At 44.9% G+C, this 15,215-nt stretch overlaps 1 protein-coding gene across 1 annotated transcript in view; it reads right to left on the bottom strand.

Moving 5' to 3' along the window:
- LOC134436084 (DNA topoisomerase 2-beta-like) overlaps positions 1-15,215 on the bottom strand; it is a 61,652-nt gene that overhangs the window by 17,295 nt on the left and 29,142 nt on the right. The window contains exons 14-22 of the mRNA XM_063185110.1: positions 10,489-10,548; positions 9,993-10,127; positions 8,319-8,519; positions 7,880-8,075; positions 4,969-5,060; positions 4,057-4,206; positions 3,746-3,829; positions 3,061-3,258; positions 1,544-1,712 (exon numbers count right to left, since the gene is read on the bottom strand). Coding sequence (XP_063041180.1) covers positions 1,544-1,712; positions 3,061-3,258; positions 3,746-3,829; positions 4,057-4,206; positions 4,969-5,060; positions 7,880-8,075; positions 8,319-8,519; positions 9,993-10,127; positions 10,489-10,548 — 1,285 coding nt within the window. The remainder of the gene's footprint in view (positions 1-1,543; positions 1,713-3,060; positions 3,259-3,745; positions 3,830-4,056; positions 4,207-4,968; positions 5,061-7,879; positions 8,076-8,318; positions 8,520-9,992; positions 10,128-10,488; positions 10,549-15,215) is intronic.

Here is a 15,215-nt window from a genome sequence, read left to right as displayed (position 1 = left end):
AATTATATTAGTGTCAGCAGGTTTGTCCGGGTAACACGGAGTCTTCCTCTGGCGCGGGACACAAGCATGTACAGGGGTTGGACAAAATAACTGAGACACCTGTCATTTAGTGTCATTTAGTTCCTCTTGCATCCACAGTTAATCCTGTTGGATGTGGTTCATCCTTCTTGGTGGTATGCAGACATTACCTTGGATACCGTGGCTCTTGATACATCACAAAGACTTGCTGTCTCGGTCAAAGATGCAACAGTTACACACGTACCAAGCATTTCTCCTTTTTGAACTCTGACATGTCACCCATAATGTTGTGTGCATTGCAACATTTTGAGCAAAACTGTGCTCTAACCCTGCTAATTGAACCTTCACACTTCACTTTACTGGTGCAATGTGCTATTAATGAAGATTGGCTGTGATAGCCATTTCATAGTCTTAGTTTGTTCTATATCATGTTTTGGTTTTCAACATTTGGTTTATGAAATAGTTTAACAAGAAAAGTAAATATGACATATTACATAGACTTATTATGGAAATAATGTATAGAAATAATGTCAACAGTGTTTTATGCTGCGCTCTCTAACCATCTGATCACGTGTTACGCAATTTGGAACTTTACCCGTGACGTGGTGCGCAGGTGGATGATGGAAAAGTTTGGATAATGGTGGATGGTGAGAGACCATGGCAGAACACACTGTTTTGACCACATTCTTCTTTTACAAAGCATCTTTATTTTGGTTTTTCGATCAGATCAGCCCCAGTATTTATTTTGTAAAGTGTTTAAGTTAAGTTTTGTTAACAATAAATCCACATCAAACCTAAGAGAAGAGGTGCGTTAATCCCTGCCAAGCCCTTCACCATAACTTTTGGAACCTGGAAAAAGTTGGACACTACATTGGCCAACAGGCTGGTCGACTTGAGCCATGAAACGTCCCACACTAAAACGTCCCACACTAAAATGACAGGTGTCTCAATTATTTTGTCCAACCCCTGTGGTCTGTCTTGTTGCCATTTAACGCCGCGATGGTTCCCAATCATAGGGCATAATGAATGAATGATATCCAGTCTTAAATAAGGTGTGAGCGAAAACATGCATTCTATACTATGGAGGATGTTAAAAACGTAGGGACGACAGGGTTGATCATTTGTTATCATATGCCATAAATAAAGACTATGTTGCGATCAACATGCTGAAGCGGGAAAACTGTCAGACTACAGCAGGGGTGGGGCCCTTGAGACCCCCGATGTAATTTCAATGTTATGCAGCTTCACATAAAATATGACATATTTTGCAATGGAATCTTAGAAAATACATTTGCAATACAATTAATTTATTTTCAGGGGACTTCCAGGAAATCCTGCTTTGTGTTCATAGTACGGCCCTCGGAGGACTTTTACGGCCCTCTGAGGAGTTTGAAGTGGCCCCTCGAATAAAAAAGGTTCCCCATTCCTGGACTACAGGAAGAAGATCTGTATGAAATGTTCCTGGTCTGTGTGTGTGTGTGTGTGTGTGTGTGTGTGTGTGTGTGTGTGTGTGTGTGTGTCTCACCTGGCTCCTTCTTCTCCTTCTTGACGCGTGGTGTTTTGGGTTTGGCCTGTGCCTGTCCGGAGGGGGAGATCAGGGAGTTCTCCCCGGCACCTGCGCCTCCTCCTCCTGCGCCTCCTCCTCCTCCCTCCCCGTCCTCCATGTCAAACTCCATCTTCATGTCTACGTCGCTCTATAGGGGGTACACACACACACAATTTGTATGCTGTCCACTCACTCACTCACAGGCTTGATCTTTACATGATTAAGTAATACACTAATATTTTACTGGTCTGTAGGCCTGGGGTCCGTTTCTCGATTCTTGTCGTTGCTAACCGTCTTAAGACCGTCTGATGACCGTCTTACCATTCCCTTGGATTTAGTGGTGAGCGTCGCTGTCAAGAGAGAGTTGAGTCGCTCTAACGAAGGACTTTGCTAACGACGATAGCAAAGACGCTTTAGAGAAACGGACCCCTGCACTATTAGTCAAAAATAATCGAATAGCGTGATTTAATTGTGATATCGAAATCGTGATTTCAATCTGGATTTAATCGTGGCAATAGCGACCTGCCTTTGAGCGTCCTTGAAGCCAGAATATGCTGACAGGCTGGTGTTTCTGACCACAAATCTGAAGGTCCACCTAAGTTTCATGCTATTGAATTCATTCTTAGTTATATTTCATATCCTGATTTTAAATAAAATTCTGCAAATAATTGCAGTTGTTAATTGTTTTTCAATAATTGTGATAAATAATCGTGATTTCAATTTTGATCCCGATAATCGTGATTATCATTTTTTCCCCTAATCGTGCTGTCCAAAAGTGATTCTCAAAGTGTGAGTGGATTTCTACTTTTCCAAGACGAGCTAGCAGTAGGGTATATTTGTGACATAATTACAAAGCTTAACATAGCTGAAGACTTCTTTTCACCACAATAAGACAGGCTTGAAATGTGAATAACAACTGAGTGATCTGCATCAAAATTAGCAGTGTTGAATTAACACCCCTCAACTGTCATTTAACTTGACAGGTGGTCCCTGAACATTTCTGGGGGGACAATGTGGTCCTCGGTCTGAGAAAGGTTGAGAAGCACTGCACTAATATCTACTGGTCTGCCTGCCATTGTACCTTCTTCTTCTTGAATGTGCTCCCCGGTCTGAGAAAGGTTGAGAAGCACTGCACTAATATCTACTGGTCTGCCTGCCACTCGGGCAGTCATGGGTGAGCGGTTAGGGCGTCAGACTTGCATCCCAGAGGTTGCCGGTTCGACTCCCGACCTGCCAGGTTGGTGGGGGGAGTAATCAACCAGTGCTCTCCCCCATCCTCCTCCATGACTGAGGTACCCTGAGCATGGTACCGTCCCACCGCACTGCTCCCCATGGGGCGCCACTGAGGGCTGCCCCCTTGCACGGGTGAGGCATAAATGCAATTTCGTTGTGTGCAGTGTGCAGTGTTCACTTGTGTGTGCTGTGGAGTGCTGTGTCACAATGACAATGGGAGTTGGAGTTTCCCAATTGGGCTTTCAGTTTCACTTTCACTCCACCTTCTTCTTCTTGCCCATCTTCTTGGCGGCGTCGGCCTTGGTGGCGAGCGAGACGGTGGGCTCTATGCGGCGGCCGTACGGCGAGGGAAGCGTCTCCTCCAGCTCCATCTTGCGAGCCTTGGGCTTGCCCACCTTGCCCTTCACCATCTTGGCAGCCTTGCCCAGCTGGATCGTCTCCTTCTCAGCCTCCTCCAGACGCTAGATGACACACACACACACGCACAAACACACACACACACACACGCACACGCACACGCACACACATTAAATGCGCATGTTAAGTCCACAGCTCTATTAACCAACTGAATAGTCTCATTCTCAGCCTTTTCTAGACGCTAGATACACACACACGCGCGCGCGCACACACACACACAGACACACACACAGACACACACACACACAGACACACACACACACAGACACACACACACACACACACACACACACACACACACACACACACACACACACACACACACACACACACACACACAGACAAACACACACACACACACACGCACACACGCACGCACACATGCACACACACACACATGCGTGCACACACTTGTAGCTGTCTGGCTCTTCTTTTAAACAGTCCACTGACAGGACACACACACACACACACACACACACACACACACACACACACACACACACGTAATATAATATAATATTCTATGCTCACGTCCAGCTCCTCTGCGAAGACGGCCAGGTCGTCCCTCCAGAGGTCCTGAGGAGATTTCTTCTGCAGGTCGTTCAGCTCCGATTTCTAAACACACAAACATCATGGATGATTACATTACCTTACATTTTCAGGTCCACTGTGTGTGTGTGTGTGTGTGTGCGCGCGCGCATGTGTGTGCACGCGCATGTGTGTGTGTGTGTGTGTGTGTGTGTGTGTGTGTGTGTGTGTGTGTGTGTGTGTGTGTGTGTGTGTGTGTGTGTGTGCGCGTGTGCGTGTGCGTGAGACACACAGGTGTGCGTACGGTACGGTACCTTGCCGTCTCTCTGCTTGAGCAGTTCGTCCACCTTCTCCTTGGTCAGGCACCACAGAGACATGTTGAGGATGTAGTTGAAGTTGGGGCCCGAGGTGGAGCCGGAGTCTATCGAGCCGTCACTGTCACTATCAGCATCCTCATCCACCGCCTGGAGAGAGGGATAGAGAGGGAGAGATGGAGAGATGGAGAGAGGGGAGAGAGGGAGAGAGATAGAGAGAGAGAGAGAGAGAGAGGGTGGAGAGGAAGAGAGAGAGATAGAGAGAGAAGAGAGAGAGGAGAGGGGGGGATGGGGGGGAGAGGGAGAGAGGGAGAGAGGGGGGGTGGAGGTAGACAAGGGAAAAGACAGATGGTGGAGAGAGAGAGAGAGAGAGAGGGTGGAGAGGAAGAGAGAGAGATAGAGAGTATGAATAAGTTGTCAAAGTGAGGCGAATGAATGGCAAATGAAAACACGTACTCCACACGTCTAACTGACAATCTGGTGCAACCAGTCGGACCACCAGACATGAATGAAAGGGAGGAAAATCTGTTGCCACCCGGATGTCTTTAGTTACTTCTTATTCATTTGCATTAGACTAACGTTGCGACAAAGCGTCTTCATCAATATGACAATCTTAAATTGTGAATCGGGAAATCGAGTATAAGATCGTCTTGAATCTGCCAAAGTGGAGGAATCTTATAAATCTTCTTGCAGTGAGAATGTTTACTATCAGTTATGTGTGATTACAAATTGCAAGTATATAAAATGCCAGTGTTTTTTGTTTTGTTTTCCAATGGAAGATCATGATAAAAAATCGGAATCGGATCGGAAATGTGTGTGTTTGTGTGCGTGTGTGTGTGTGTGTGTGTGTGTGTGTGTGTGTGTGTGTGTGTGTGTGTGTGTGTGTGTGTGTGTGTGTGTGTGTGTGTGTACCTTCTCCTGGGCCTTAGTCCATGCGAGCACAGGGTCCGACTCGTAGCCTCTCTGCACCAGCAGCCGGATCAGATCCCTCTTGGTCTTGTTCTCTGGAGAAAGAAAGACGAGGCACACGTTAGCCATGTTACCGCACGAATACACCTGCCGCGATATGAGCGAAGCGAGCGGCACACGTTAGCCATGTTACCGCACGAATACACCTGCTGCGATATGAGCGAGGCGAGCGACGGAAGCAATTGACTGTGTATCGAGCCGCGTGACAGAAGCGATTCGAGCAACTACAGGCGAGTCGCGCGACGACAGCGACAGTTTGTAGTTGAACTCCTTGGAATATTATGCAAATTAGCAATGACGCGAAATGTTGGAATGCTTGCGTTCTACTTTTAACGGACATACTCTAGTCGCTTCAATCGCTCGTATCGCTCTTGCTGCACAGAAGCGATTCTCTGTCGCTTGAATCTCGTCGCGGCCAGTCTATTCGCCTGGTTATCGTTAGAAGAAGGGGGAGAGAAAGAATGAGAGAGCGAGAGCGAGAGCGAGAGCGAGAGCGAGAGCGAGAGAGAAGGAGGGGTGGAGGTAGAGGTAGAGAGAGAGAGAAGGAGGGGTGGAGGTAGAGGTAGAGAGACAGGGTGAGAAGGTCTTGTCAGAGATCCCTCATGGTCTTATTCTCTGGCGAGAGACAAGGCACACCTCATGTTATCCTGAGAAGGCCTCGTCAAGAGCACACCTCATGTTATCCTGAGAAGGCCTCGTCAAGAGCACACCTCATGTTATCCTGAAGGCCTCGTCAAGAGTTCCCATTCACACCTCATGTTATCCTGAAGGCCTCGTCAAGAGTTCCCATTACCATGTTGGTGTAGTTACTGTATTCTTGATTAGTAGGGCAGAATAGTCAAATAAAAAATCTGAAACGAAAATAAAGGTCCGCAACACTGTTAAATTCTCCCAAAGATTTAATGGCACGATGTTTCGGACTAACTGTCCTTCATCACAGTGCAACACATGATGAAGGACAGTTAGTCCGAAACGTAGTGCCATTAAATCTTTGGGAAAATTTAACAGTGTTGCGGACCTTTATTTTCTTTTCAGTTATCTTACGTTTGGTCCAGCACCTGTGCCACAGATGTGCGCGCATTCTTTGACTTTCAGAATAGTCAAATACTCTGTAAGTTCATTTACCCTGATTGACATCTGAATTAAGAGAGTAAGCCACGGCAGGCAGAGCGTGCAATAGTCAAACTACTAGGGCTGGGAATTGATACAAGTTTCCTGGATCGATTCGATTCCGATCTAGAAGGCTACGATCTGATTCGATCCACGATCTGAATCAATTAGATTCGATATCGATCTTTTGTATCGCTGGGCTATCACTTTAACACATTTATGCCTAGAATTCTAAGACCGGTTATAAAAACCTAAATATGTCCGCCTTTGATGCCCACACAAACATGAAATACCTTGGTATGTGAGAAGTAAGTGGGAAACTGTGGAAGAGAGCTACAGGATGTGGTTGAAAAAACAGCGCCTATAATGATCGGCAAAAGATCGATCCACAAAGTTGTGAATTGATATTGCCCTTTTCGAACGTGAATCGATATTGGATCGCGATGCGATCTTTTGAACCCAGCCCTAAAAACTATGGTGTTGACATGTGACTGCAGTGTGTGGCCAAGGAAGTCAGAACGACGTGTGGAGCCAAGCGGCGTGCAACGGGAGACTGCAACATGTTCATTCATTACATTACATTACATTACATTGCATTTGGCAGACGCTTTATAACCAAAGCAACTTTCAAAAGAGGACATAATCAAGCCAGCATCACAAGCAAATACAAAGTGCACAGGAGATATACAGAACAACAAGTGCAGTTGCAAAGAGGGGTTAGTCACCCAGCGCAACACAACACAATGCTTTACTGGCATAATAGCTCGTAATAGACAACTTAAAATGTTGTCACAGGCTTCATTGTTTCTCTCAATGCCTGTTGGACCAGTCTTGGCCAAAAGCGCCCGCCCTGCATTTTTGTCCCGGTCCAGCCTTGTTGACATGTGACTGCAGTGCAGTGTGCTCCCAGGGAAGAGAGAGCGGTGCAGAGGGCCAACGGGAGACTCACTGTAACATCTTCATTCACTCAGTGCAACACAACACAATGCTTTACTGGCATATGATGCAAGCTACTGGAAACACTGGGCTTCAGAACGCAGCAAGGAGCCATCACTGTTGAAAACAGAATGCAAAGCCCAGTGTCTGACAATTTGCTTAACCCATTTTGTCCTGCAGTGACATATAAGCATTCAGGTTCTTGAGATTTGAGCGCTTTTTATTAAAAAATGTGGGTATGTCAGAGCTGAATGAAGACCTTCTGATGCAAAATGAGGGTCCTGGCTTTTAAATGCAACTTATTTCATGTTTTTATGTACTTCGGAGGCTGAGATATTCAAGACTTTAATAAGCAGAGGGCACCTTTTCCCAAAAAGGGCTTAAAGTGATACTGTCCCATTTTTGGAAAATAGGCTCATTTTACACCACCCTAAATAATAGGGTTTTACCGTTCTCCTACACTTTCAACCGTTCTCGGGGTATGGCAGTGCAAATTTGACCTCCAAGCTACCGGGTCCTTTGCAGACCCCTCCCCGTCTCTCTCCCAGCCCACCTCTCACACTGTCCTATCAAGTGAGGTCGAAAAAGGCCATAAAAAAAATCTTTAAAAAAAAAAGGCTAAGGGACTCCGCACACTGGTTCCGGGTTCCGACAAAGTGCTGCTCTGCCAACGCTTGATTCCACTAGTTTCACTATTTTGGAATCGAATTGTTACCTCCTGAACCGCAATCGAACCAAATCGTAAGGGCAATGCCAAAGCACACCCCTACTGCTATAGGCCAAAGCACACCACTACTTCAGGTCTTACCAATGGAGATCTTCCCCTCGATCTTCTCCAGGACGAAGCGCGCCTGATTGGACAGCTTGGCAGCCTCCGCCCCCAGGCTGCCCATCATCCAATCCTTCCTCAGCTTGTAGTAGTGGAGGCGGAGCTCGAAGAACTCCTTCAGGATGTCCTGAACGGACTCGTAGCGCTTCAAGCAGCCCATGTGGTCGAACAACACCTATGGGGCACGGAGCAGAGGAACACACACACACACACAAACTAGTAAATCATTTTGTTTGTGTTGTGTGTGTGTGTGTGTGTGTGTGTGTGTGTGTGTGTGTGTGTGTCTGTGTGTCTGCATGTGTGTGTGTGTTTACCATAGAGTTGCACGTGAGCGATGACTGCAGCTTGAAGACCTTGTGTGTGTGTGTGTGTGTGTGTGTGTGTGTGTGTGTGTGTGTGTGTGTGTGTGTGTGTTTACCATAGAGTTGCACGTGAGCGAGGACTGCAGCTTGAAGACCTTGTGCAGCCCGGCCGCCTCGGCCTGTGCCAGCTTCTCCTCGCTCATGCGCACCACGAACTTGACGGTGGTGTCCGTGTGGTACTCCTTGTAGTCGCTGATCAGCGCCGGAGTCTTCTCCGTCCCCTGCAGCATCGGCTCCAGCACCGACTCTTTGTAGGACTAGCGGAGGGGGACATACTATTATATTACATTACATTACATTACATTACATTACATTATATTATATTATTATATGGTGTGACGTCATCGGTCGAATGCTCCATTCATTTCAGTGGGGCTCCCCAACGTTTGCACGTCTGTTATTTTTCGATAACGGACGGGTTGGTCTATAACAGACCGCTGTCAATGGCAACAAGACTTTTCACTGCTAAAGCGACTTTTCAACAAGACTCTAATCAGCTGCTGTGATAGACAACACCTGTTGTCCTGACTACCTAGCTGTTGCCTAGCGGTGTTCCACAACGGCACTGTTTTGTTTTGCGCAGCAACAATCTTTTGACATTAAAAACTATAATAGACTTAACATTAAATAGGCCTAAAGAAATGTCCCCGCCATGTGTGAATCATTTAAGTATATCCATATAATAAGCGGGTTAACTTTCGGCGAGTCGGTCGCTTTGTGGAATAGCAGCACTTCAGAGAGAACAAGACCCCTCCGCTCCGCGTCGGGGTCTAAAGATTCTCTCTGTCGTGCTGCTATTCCACGGTAGCGACCTTCTCGCCGAACGTTAACCCTTACTTAAACGTAGCTGACTCTTTGTAGGACTGGCGGAGGGAGACATAATATTACATTACAATACNTTACATTACATCACATTGCATTATATTATATTACATTATATTAAACTACATTACACTACATTACAATAAACTTAGCTGACTCTTTGTAGGACTAGCGGTGGGACATAATATTACATTACATTACTTTACATTACATTATATTATATTATACTATATTACATTATATTAAACTTAGCTGACTCTTTGTAGGCCTGGGATAGGGAGCAGGGACATTACATTACATTGCATTACATTATATTACATTATATTATATTATATTAAACTTAGCTGACTCTTTGTAGGACTAGCGGTGGGACATAATATTACATTACATTATTTTACATTACATTATATTATATTATACTATATTACATTATATTAAACTTAGCTGACTCTTTGATAGGCCTGGGATGGGGAGCAGGGACATTACATTACTCTACATTATTATTACATTATATTCAGAGCCGGCGTCTTCTCCATGCCCTCCAGCACCGACTCGTTGTAGGACTGGCGAAGGGGATTCGATTTTGATTTGATTAAATGTATTGATTACAGACTCTTTGTAGGTCTGGCGGAGAGCAGGGGTGGCATTACAGGTGACTGTTACGTCCTCCCACCACCAGGGGGACACTCTACCAGAGATTCTTTAAGTATATAGAGATATGCCAATGTAATAGGTTGCTATGGGCACCTAACATGACCAGGTTCCGGTCTGCCTAAAGGGTCGTGTCATAATACTACTAGCATTGAATAGAACAGTCCTTAGGTCTGCCTAAAGGGGTGTGTGTGTGTGTATGTATGTGTGTGTGTGTGTGTGTATGTATGTATGTGTGTGTGCGTGTGTGTGCGTACCTGTGTCCAGGTCCGGACGGGCAGCTCGGTGATCTCGATGGTGTTCCTGTCCAGAACCGACACCTCTCCGCTCACCAGGTACTGGTTCTGACCCAGCTCGTGGATGATGCCCTTGAAGTTCTTATAGCTGGGCAGCTGCAAGGAGGGAGAGAGAGGCATTAGAACAGTGTGTGCATCCCAATATGTGTCCTTGCCTCCTCCACTTGTGCTTGTCTCCTCGTCCCTCCTCCTGGCCCCTCCTCCGTGGAGAAAACGATAAAGTTTCCCAGCTGTCAGCCTAGCCACAACAACTTTTGAGGGACTGTTTTTCATTCACCATCCCAATTGCAAATGAGAAAAAGACTTTACAATTGAGCTTTTGCAAGATATTGAAATATAATGCTGTTGTCAGTGATGTCATCATGACGAGAAGCAAGTGGAGGAGGCAAGGTCACATATTGGGATGCACCCAGTGTGTGTGTGTGTGTGTGCAGGAGAGGGAGAGACACAGATGTACAGATGGGTGTTTATGGGTGCATGTGTGGATGATGCCCTTGAAGTTCTTATAGCTGGGCAGCTGCAAGCAGGAGGGAGAGAGAGACGCACATTAGAACAGTGGCTCTACTGTGTGTGTGTGTGTGTGTGTGTGTGTGTGTGTGTGTGTGTGTGTGTGTGTGTGTGTGTGTGTGTGTGTGTGTGTGTGTGTGTGTGTGTGTGTGTGTGTGTGTGTGTGTGTGTGTGAAGCAGGATGGAGAGACAAGAAGCAGAACAGAGAGGAGGAGAGAGAGATGTACAGATGTGTGTGTGTGTGTGTGTGTGTGTGTGTGTGTGTGTGTGTGTGTGTGTGTGTGTGTGTGTGTGTGTGTGTGTGTGTGTGTGTGTGTGTGTGTGTGTGTGTGTGTGTGGTTCTTATAGCTGGGCAGCTGCAAGCAGGAGAGAGAGACACACACACACACACATTAGAACAGAGAGAAGGAGGGACAGATGTACAGATGGATGTGTGTGTGTGTGTGTGTGTGTGTGTGTGTGTGTGTGTGTGTGTGTGTGTATGTGTGTGTGTGTGTGTGTGTAATTTGGGCTGAATAATTTTAAATGGTGGGTTTAATTGTTGCCTAATGGAGGTTAAGTAGGCCCCCAAATTAGGGGCGGTTAATTGGGTTGCCCACAGACGGAGGACCAAGGCAGGGCGAAGCCCCTTGGATTGGTAGGTCCTGGACATGGGTCGGTGGTGGGCAGCCGGACGGCCATGGCACCTTACTCCGTTGGTTCTCTCGGACGGCCCAAGCATTTCTGGGGTTGTTCGGCCGTGGACCCGGGAGGGGCCAAGCCCCCCCACGGTACTACCAAACCCGCGGTCCTAGGTTACAAGGGTATTGAGAAAATACCGGGAAGGTCTAGGGGACGCAAAAACCGGTCCATCCCTCCCCCGTTCCCGAACCTTCGGGGAGGGTCCCTAGGGCTCCCCTGTGGAACAGATTTAAATTATATTATAAGGTTTGATTTTGTCCCGGGTTTGTTTTTTATTTTTTTAAAGGTTTATTGGGGTGTGGATGTGGTTTTGTTGTTGTGTTTTTTGTTTGCAAGTTTTTTTTATTGTTATTCTTGTTGCCATCGAGGAATTTGAAGCGGGAGCAGGAGGAACGGACTGGAAGGTTTGGAGAAAAGAAAAGAGGATGCCAATTTATTCTGGGGTTGTGTTTGGTTGTTTTGTTTTATTGTGTGTGGTTGTGTTTTTTATGTTTAAGGAGTATTTAATCAAAAGGCTTTTTAGGTTTGTCTTTTAAAGGGTTCGTAAACGGTGGCTACTGACGTGTTTTTTAAATCTGGGCCTTTCCCTTGTCTTTTCTTGGGCGCTTTGGGGGTTGTTTGTTAAGGGTTTTGGGTGTGGGAGTTTAAGATGTAAAAGGGCCTTTGCCGGTTATTTTTCAAAAAGACCTGCAGGTGAAATTTCAGTTGTTGTGCCAGGAGGGGCAAGTCCATGTCTTTCATTTTCAATTGCCGCAACAAACAAAAGAGGACCACACGGGAAAACACCAAGTCAGCATCTAACTATCCCAAACGAAGATTCAAATTTGCATGATTGGGTTTTTTCATAAAAAACTTATAAAAATCTCCTCCTAAAAAAAGGAATTTTTGGGGTTATAAAAAGTTATTTAATTCAAAAATATGGAAAGGGGGCAAACTTGTTTTAAAGGGATTAGAGTCGAATTTAAACATCTTTAACTAGAACAGACGTTCGCTATCCATTTCAACTCCTTTTGGAGGACGAAGGGACCCAAGGAAGGGAAGCTCGGAAAACCCAATTTTTCAGAACCCGACTCCTATTTTAATCCGTCAAATTTCCAAAGGACCATCTCCTTCAGGCAGATCCTAAACAAACACCATTAATACACAACAAGCCATTAAACCCGGCACAATCCCATTCAAACCCGGGACCCAAATTAGTAAACCAAGACAAGCGGATCCCTTTGAAGGGTAAATTCCCTTTTTAACCTATACATGCACAGGACTCCGGGAAAACCTCGACATACACCCCAGCTGCGAAATTGATCGCATTTTTCATATGCGGATGGTTATAATTTAAAATTATAAATTGGCCGGGAATGACAAGGAAAAGTTCCGGAGGGAATTTTGGGCATCGCTTCCTCTTACAAAACCGGAATTTACTAGGGGCGTTTTCAACTTGAGGTTCGTTCCTACCCGGATGAAACCCGGACAAAATTCTTTGTTTTGCTCCATTTGTGGGAAATTGAATCCCCCTTGAAATTTATTGCCAACCTGAAATTAATAAGATTTTTAAGCCAAAGGAATTTGTTTTCTAATTTTTAAGGCGCCCAAGAAAAGGCAACGCCAATTTTCCCCTTTTTTTTCGGACAAACCAGCCCTTTACCCGGGCTAGGCGCTCAAACATTTTAAAAATAATAAAAAATCGTTTTGCTCTTGAACAATGGTCCACCTCCCTTTACACCCATTTTATTTCCCTTGTGAAAAAGGCTTTTATTATAGCATTTACCACATTGGGGTTCTTGGATTAATCACCAGGGACGCAGAGGAAAAGCAAGAAACGGGCAGACGGGAAACAAGACCAAAAAACGGCCGAAGAAAAACAAACACAACACAAACAAACCTTCTATAAAGGGGAACATCTCTGGACAAGGGCCCGGGGACTACCCCCCTTTGTTTTTTGGGGGGACGCAATTGGCGGGATGGCCGTGATAAACTCAAGAGGGGACAATTTCCCCAACAAACGGACATCAACATAAAAAGGGGGGGGGGTGGGGGGTGGGGGGGGGGGGGGCAGGGGAAAGATGAGTGGAATTTTAAACAAAAGGAAAATGGGGGAGAAGAGGAAAGAAGAAGAAAGGAAAGGCAAAGAAAAGAATTGAAAGGGAGGAAAAAAAAAAAAAAAAAAAAATAAATAAAAAGGGGGAAAAAAAAGGGGGTAAAAGGATTTTGGGGGGGCCAACGAAAAGTGGGGTACAGGTTGAAAGAGGGAGAAGGAGAAAAAATAGCTCCTTGTTGATGAATTTTGTAAAAAGGGTACGGCGGGGTGCGTAAATATGGCCTTACACCATAGGAAGGGGAAACATGTGTCGGGTAAGAAGGAAAAAAGGGGGCAAGGCGCCCAGAATTTTTGGCCCAAAAAAAAAACAAACAAAAAAACAAAAAAAAAAAAAACAAAAAAAAAAAAACTAAACCAAAACAAAAAAAAGGAGGGGAAAAGTTTTTGTTGACGGGGAACCCCAACAAAAAAAAAGGAAGGGGGAAGGTGAAAAGCGAAAGAAAATGTTTAGTTATTAGGAAAATTAATTACAGTTTAGTTTCGTTTTCCAAACATAACCTAATTTTTATATGCCCAAAAATGTACGTAATTTTAATTAAGTAATTGTTAGAAATTTTTGTTAACTTTTTCTTGTTATTTGTTAAAATACAACACAAAAATTTTTTCCCAACACAACAAACCCCAAAACCCCCACAATTTCCCCAAAGTAACCCGGGGAAAAAGTGTTTTTTTTGCAGGGCGGGCTTCTCCTCGTCCCCTGTCCATAAAGGGTCAGCCATCCTTCCTTCCGTTTTTCCTTCTGAGCGGGTTTCCAATGAAATTAATCAAACAAACACACCAAAAATGAACCAACAAAAAAAACGTAATACCAAAAACAAGTTAATAATAATTTCAATACGTTTTCATTTTTTGGGGTTTTATTTGTTATCATTTTAAACAGAAAGAAACCCAAACCAATTTTCCCCACACGATGACAGCAAGCAGAAACACAGCAACGCTTTTTTTTTTTTAAAAACCGGGAGGGGTCTCTTGTTGCCGGTTTTAAAAATTTCGTGTTTTTCCCGAAAAATTATCTTTGGTCCTTAGTTCGGGGACCCAGAACCAAACCACAAACCACAACACACCACCAAAAGCACACAACCCACAACCACCAAAAACACAAAAACCACAACACACACCACCACACCACAACCACACACACCACCAAGCACAAACACCACACCACACAAAAACACAAACCCAACAACAATGGACCATTAAAATCAAACAATCAAAAAAACCCGGCTTTCCCAAACCTAAAGGGGCACACGGAAACAGCAGCCAAAAACCAACCAGGTGCCAACCCCGAACAACAAAAATACCCCAAACACAAAACAAAACACTAAAACCACAACAACCCCCCAAACAAACCACCCAAACCCCCAAATTTGTTACTTGATTTGCAGGTCTTGAAGTCTCGCTTTCTGCCCTCGCAAACAATGCTAAAAATTTGGGCCAGACTCAGGCCAAAGAGACCGCCAAACACCACTCATCTTAAGCCAACAAGGCCAAAAAACCCCAAATTGGGAAAAAAGGGGTAACAAACTTAATGGGGGGTCTCTTTAAAACATAATGCTCAACAAACTCTGTAGAAATTTTTAACACTTTAAACAAAAAGGGGTTTCCAAAACCTCATAAAGGGGGTGGTTAATTTTTTTGAAAGGTTTGTTTTTTTGGGGGTGTTTTGAAACTGCTTAATTTGATAGGAAACCAAATTTTATTGTTTTTGTGGGGGGTTTTGTTGTTTTTGTGTATATGTTAATTTTTACAAAAATTTATGATAACTTCCCGGGGGTGTTGGGGTTCCCCTCGAATGACTCTCGACAAGGGTCAGAAACCCCTTTTTGAAAAAAGATTTGGGGAAGGAAGTTTTGAAGAGTTATGGGCTTGTTTTGGGGCCCCCTTGGCCGGAAACACAAAAA

Source organism: Engraulis encrasicolus, chromosome 20 (assembly GCF_034702125.1).
Source record: "Engraulis encrasicolus isolate BLACKSEA-1 chromosome 20, IST_EnEncr_1.0, whole genome shotgun sequence".
Classification (NCBI taxonomy): domain Eukaryota; kingdom Metazoa; phylum Chordata; class Actinopteri; order Clupeiformes; family Engraulidae; genus Engraulis; species Engraulis encrasicolus.
This window is presented reverse-complemented; position numbering and strand designations above follow the sequence as displayed.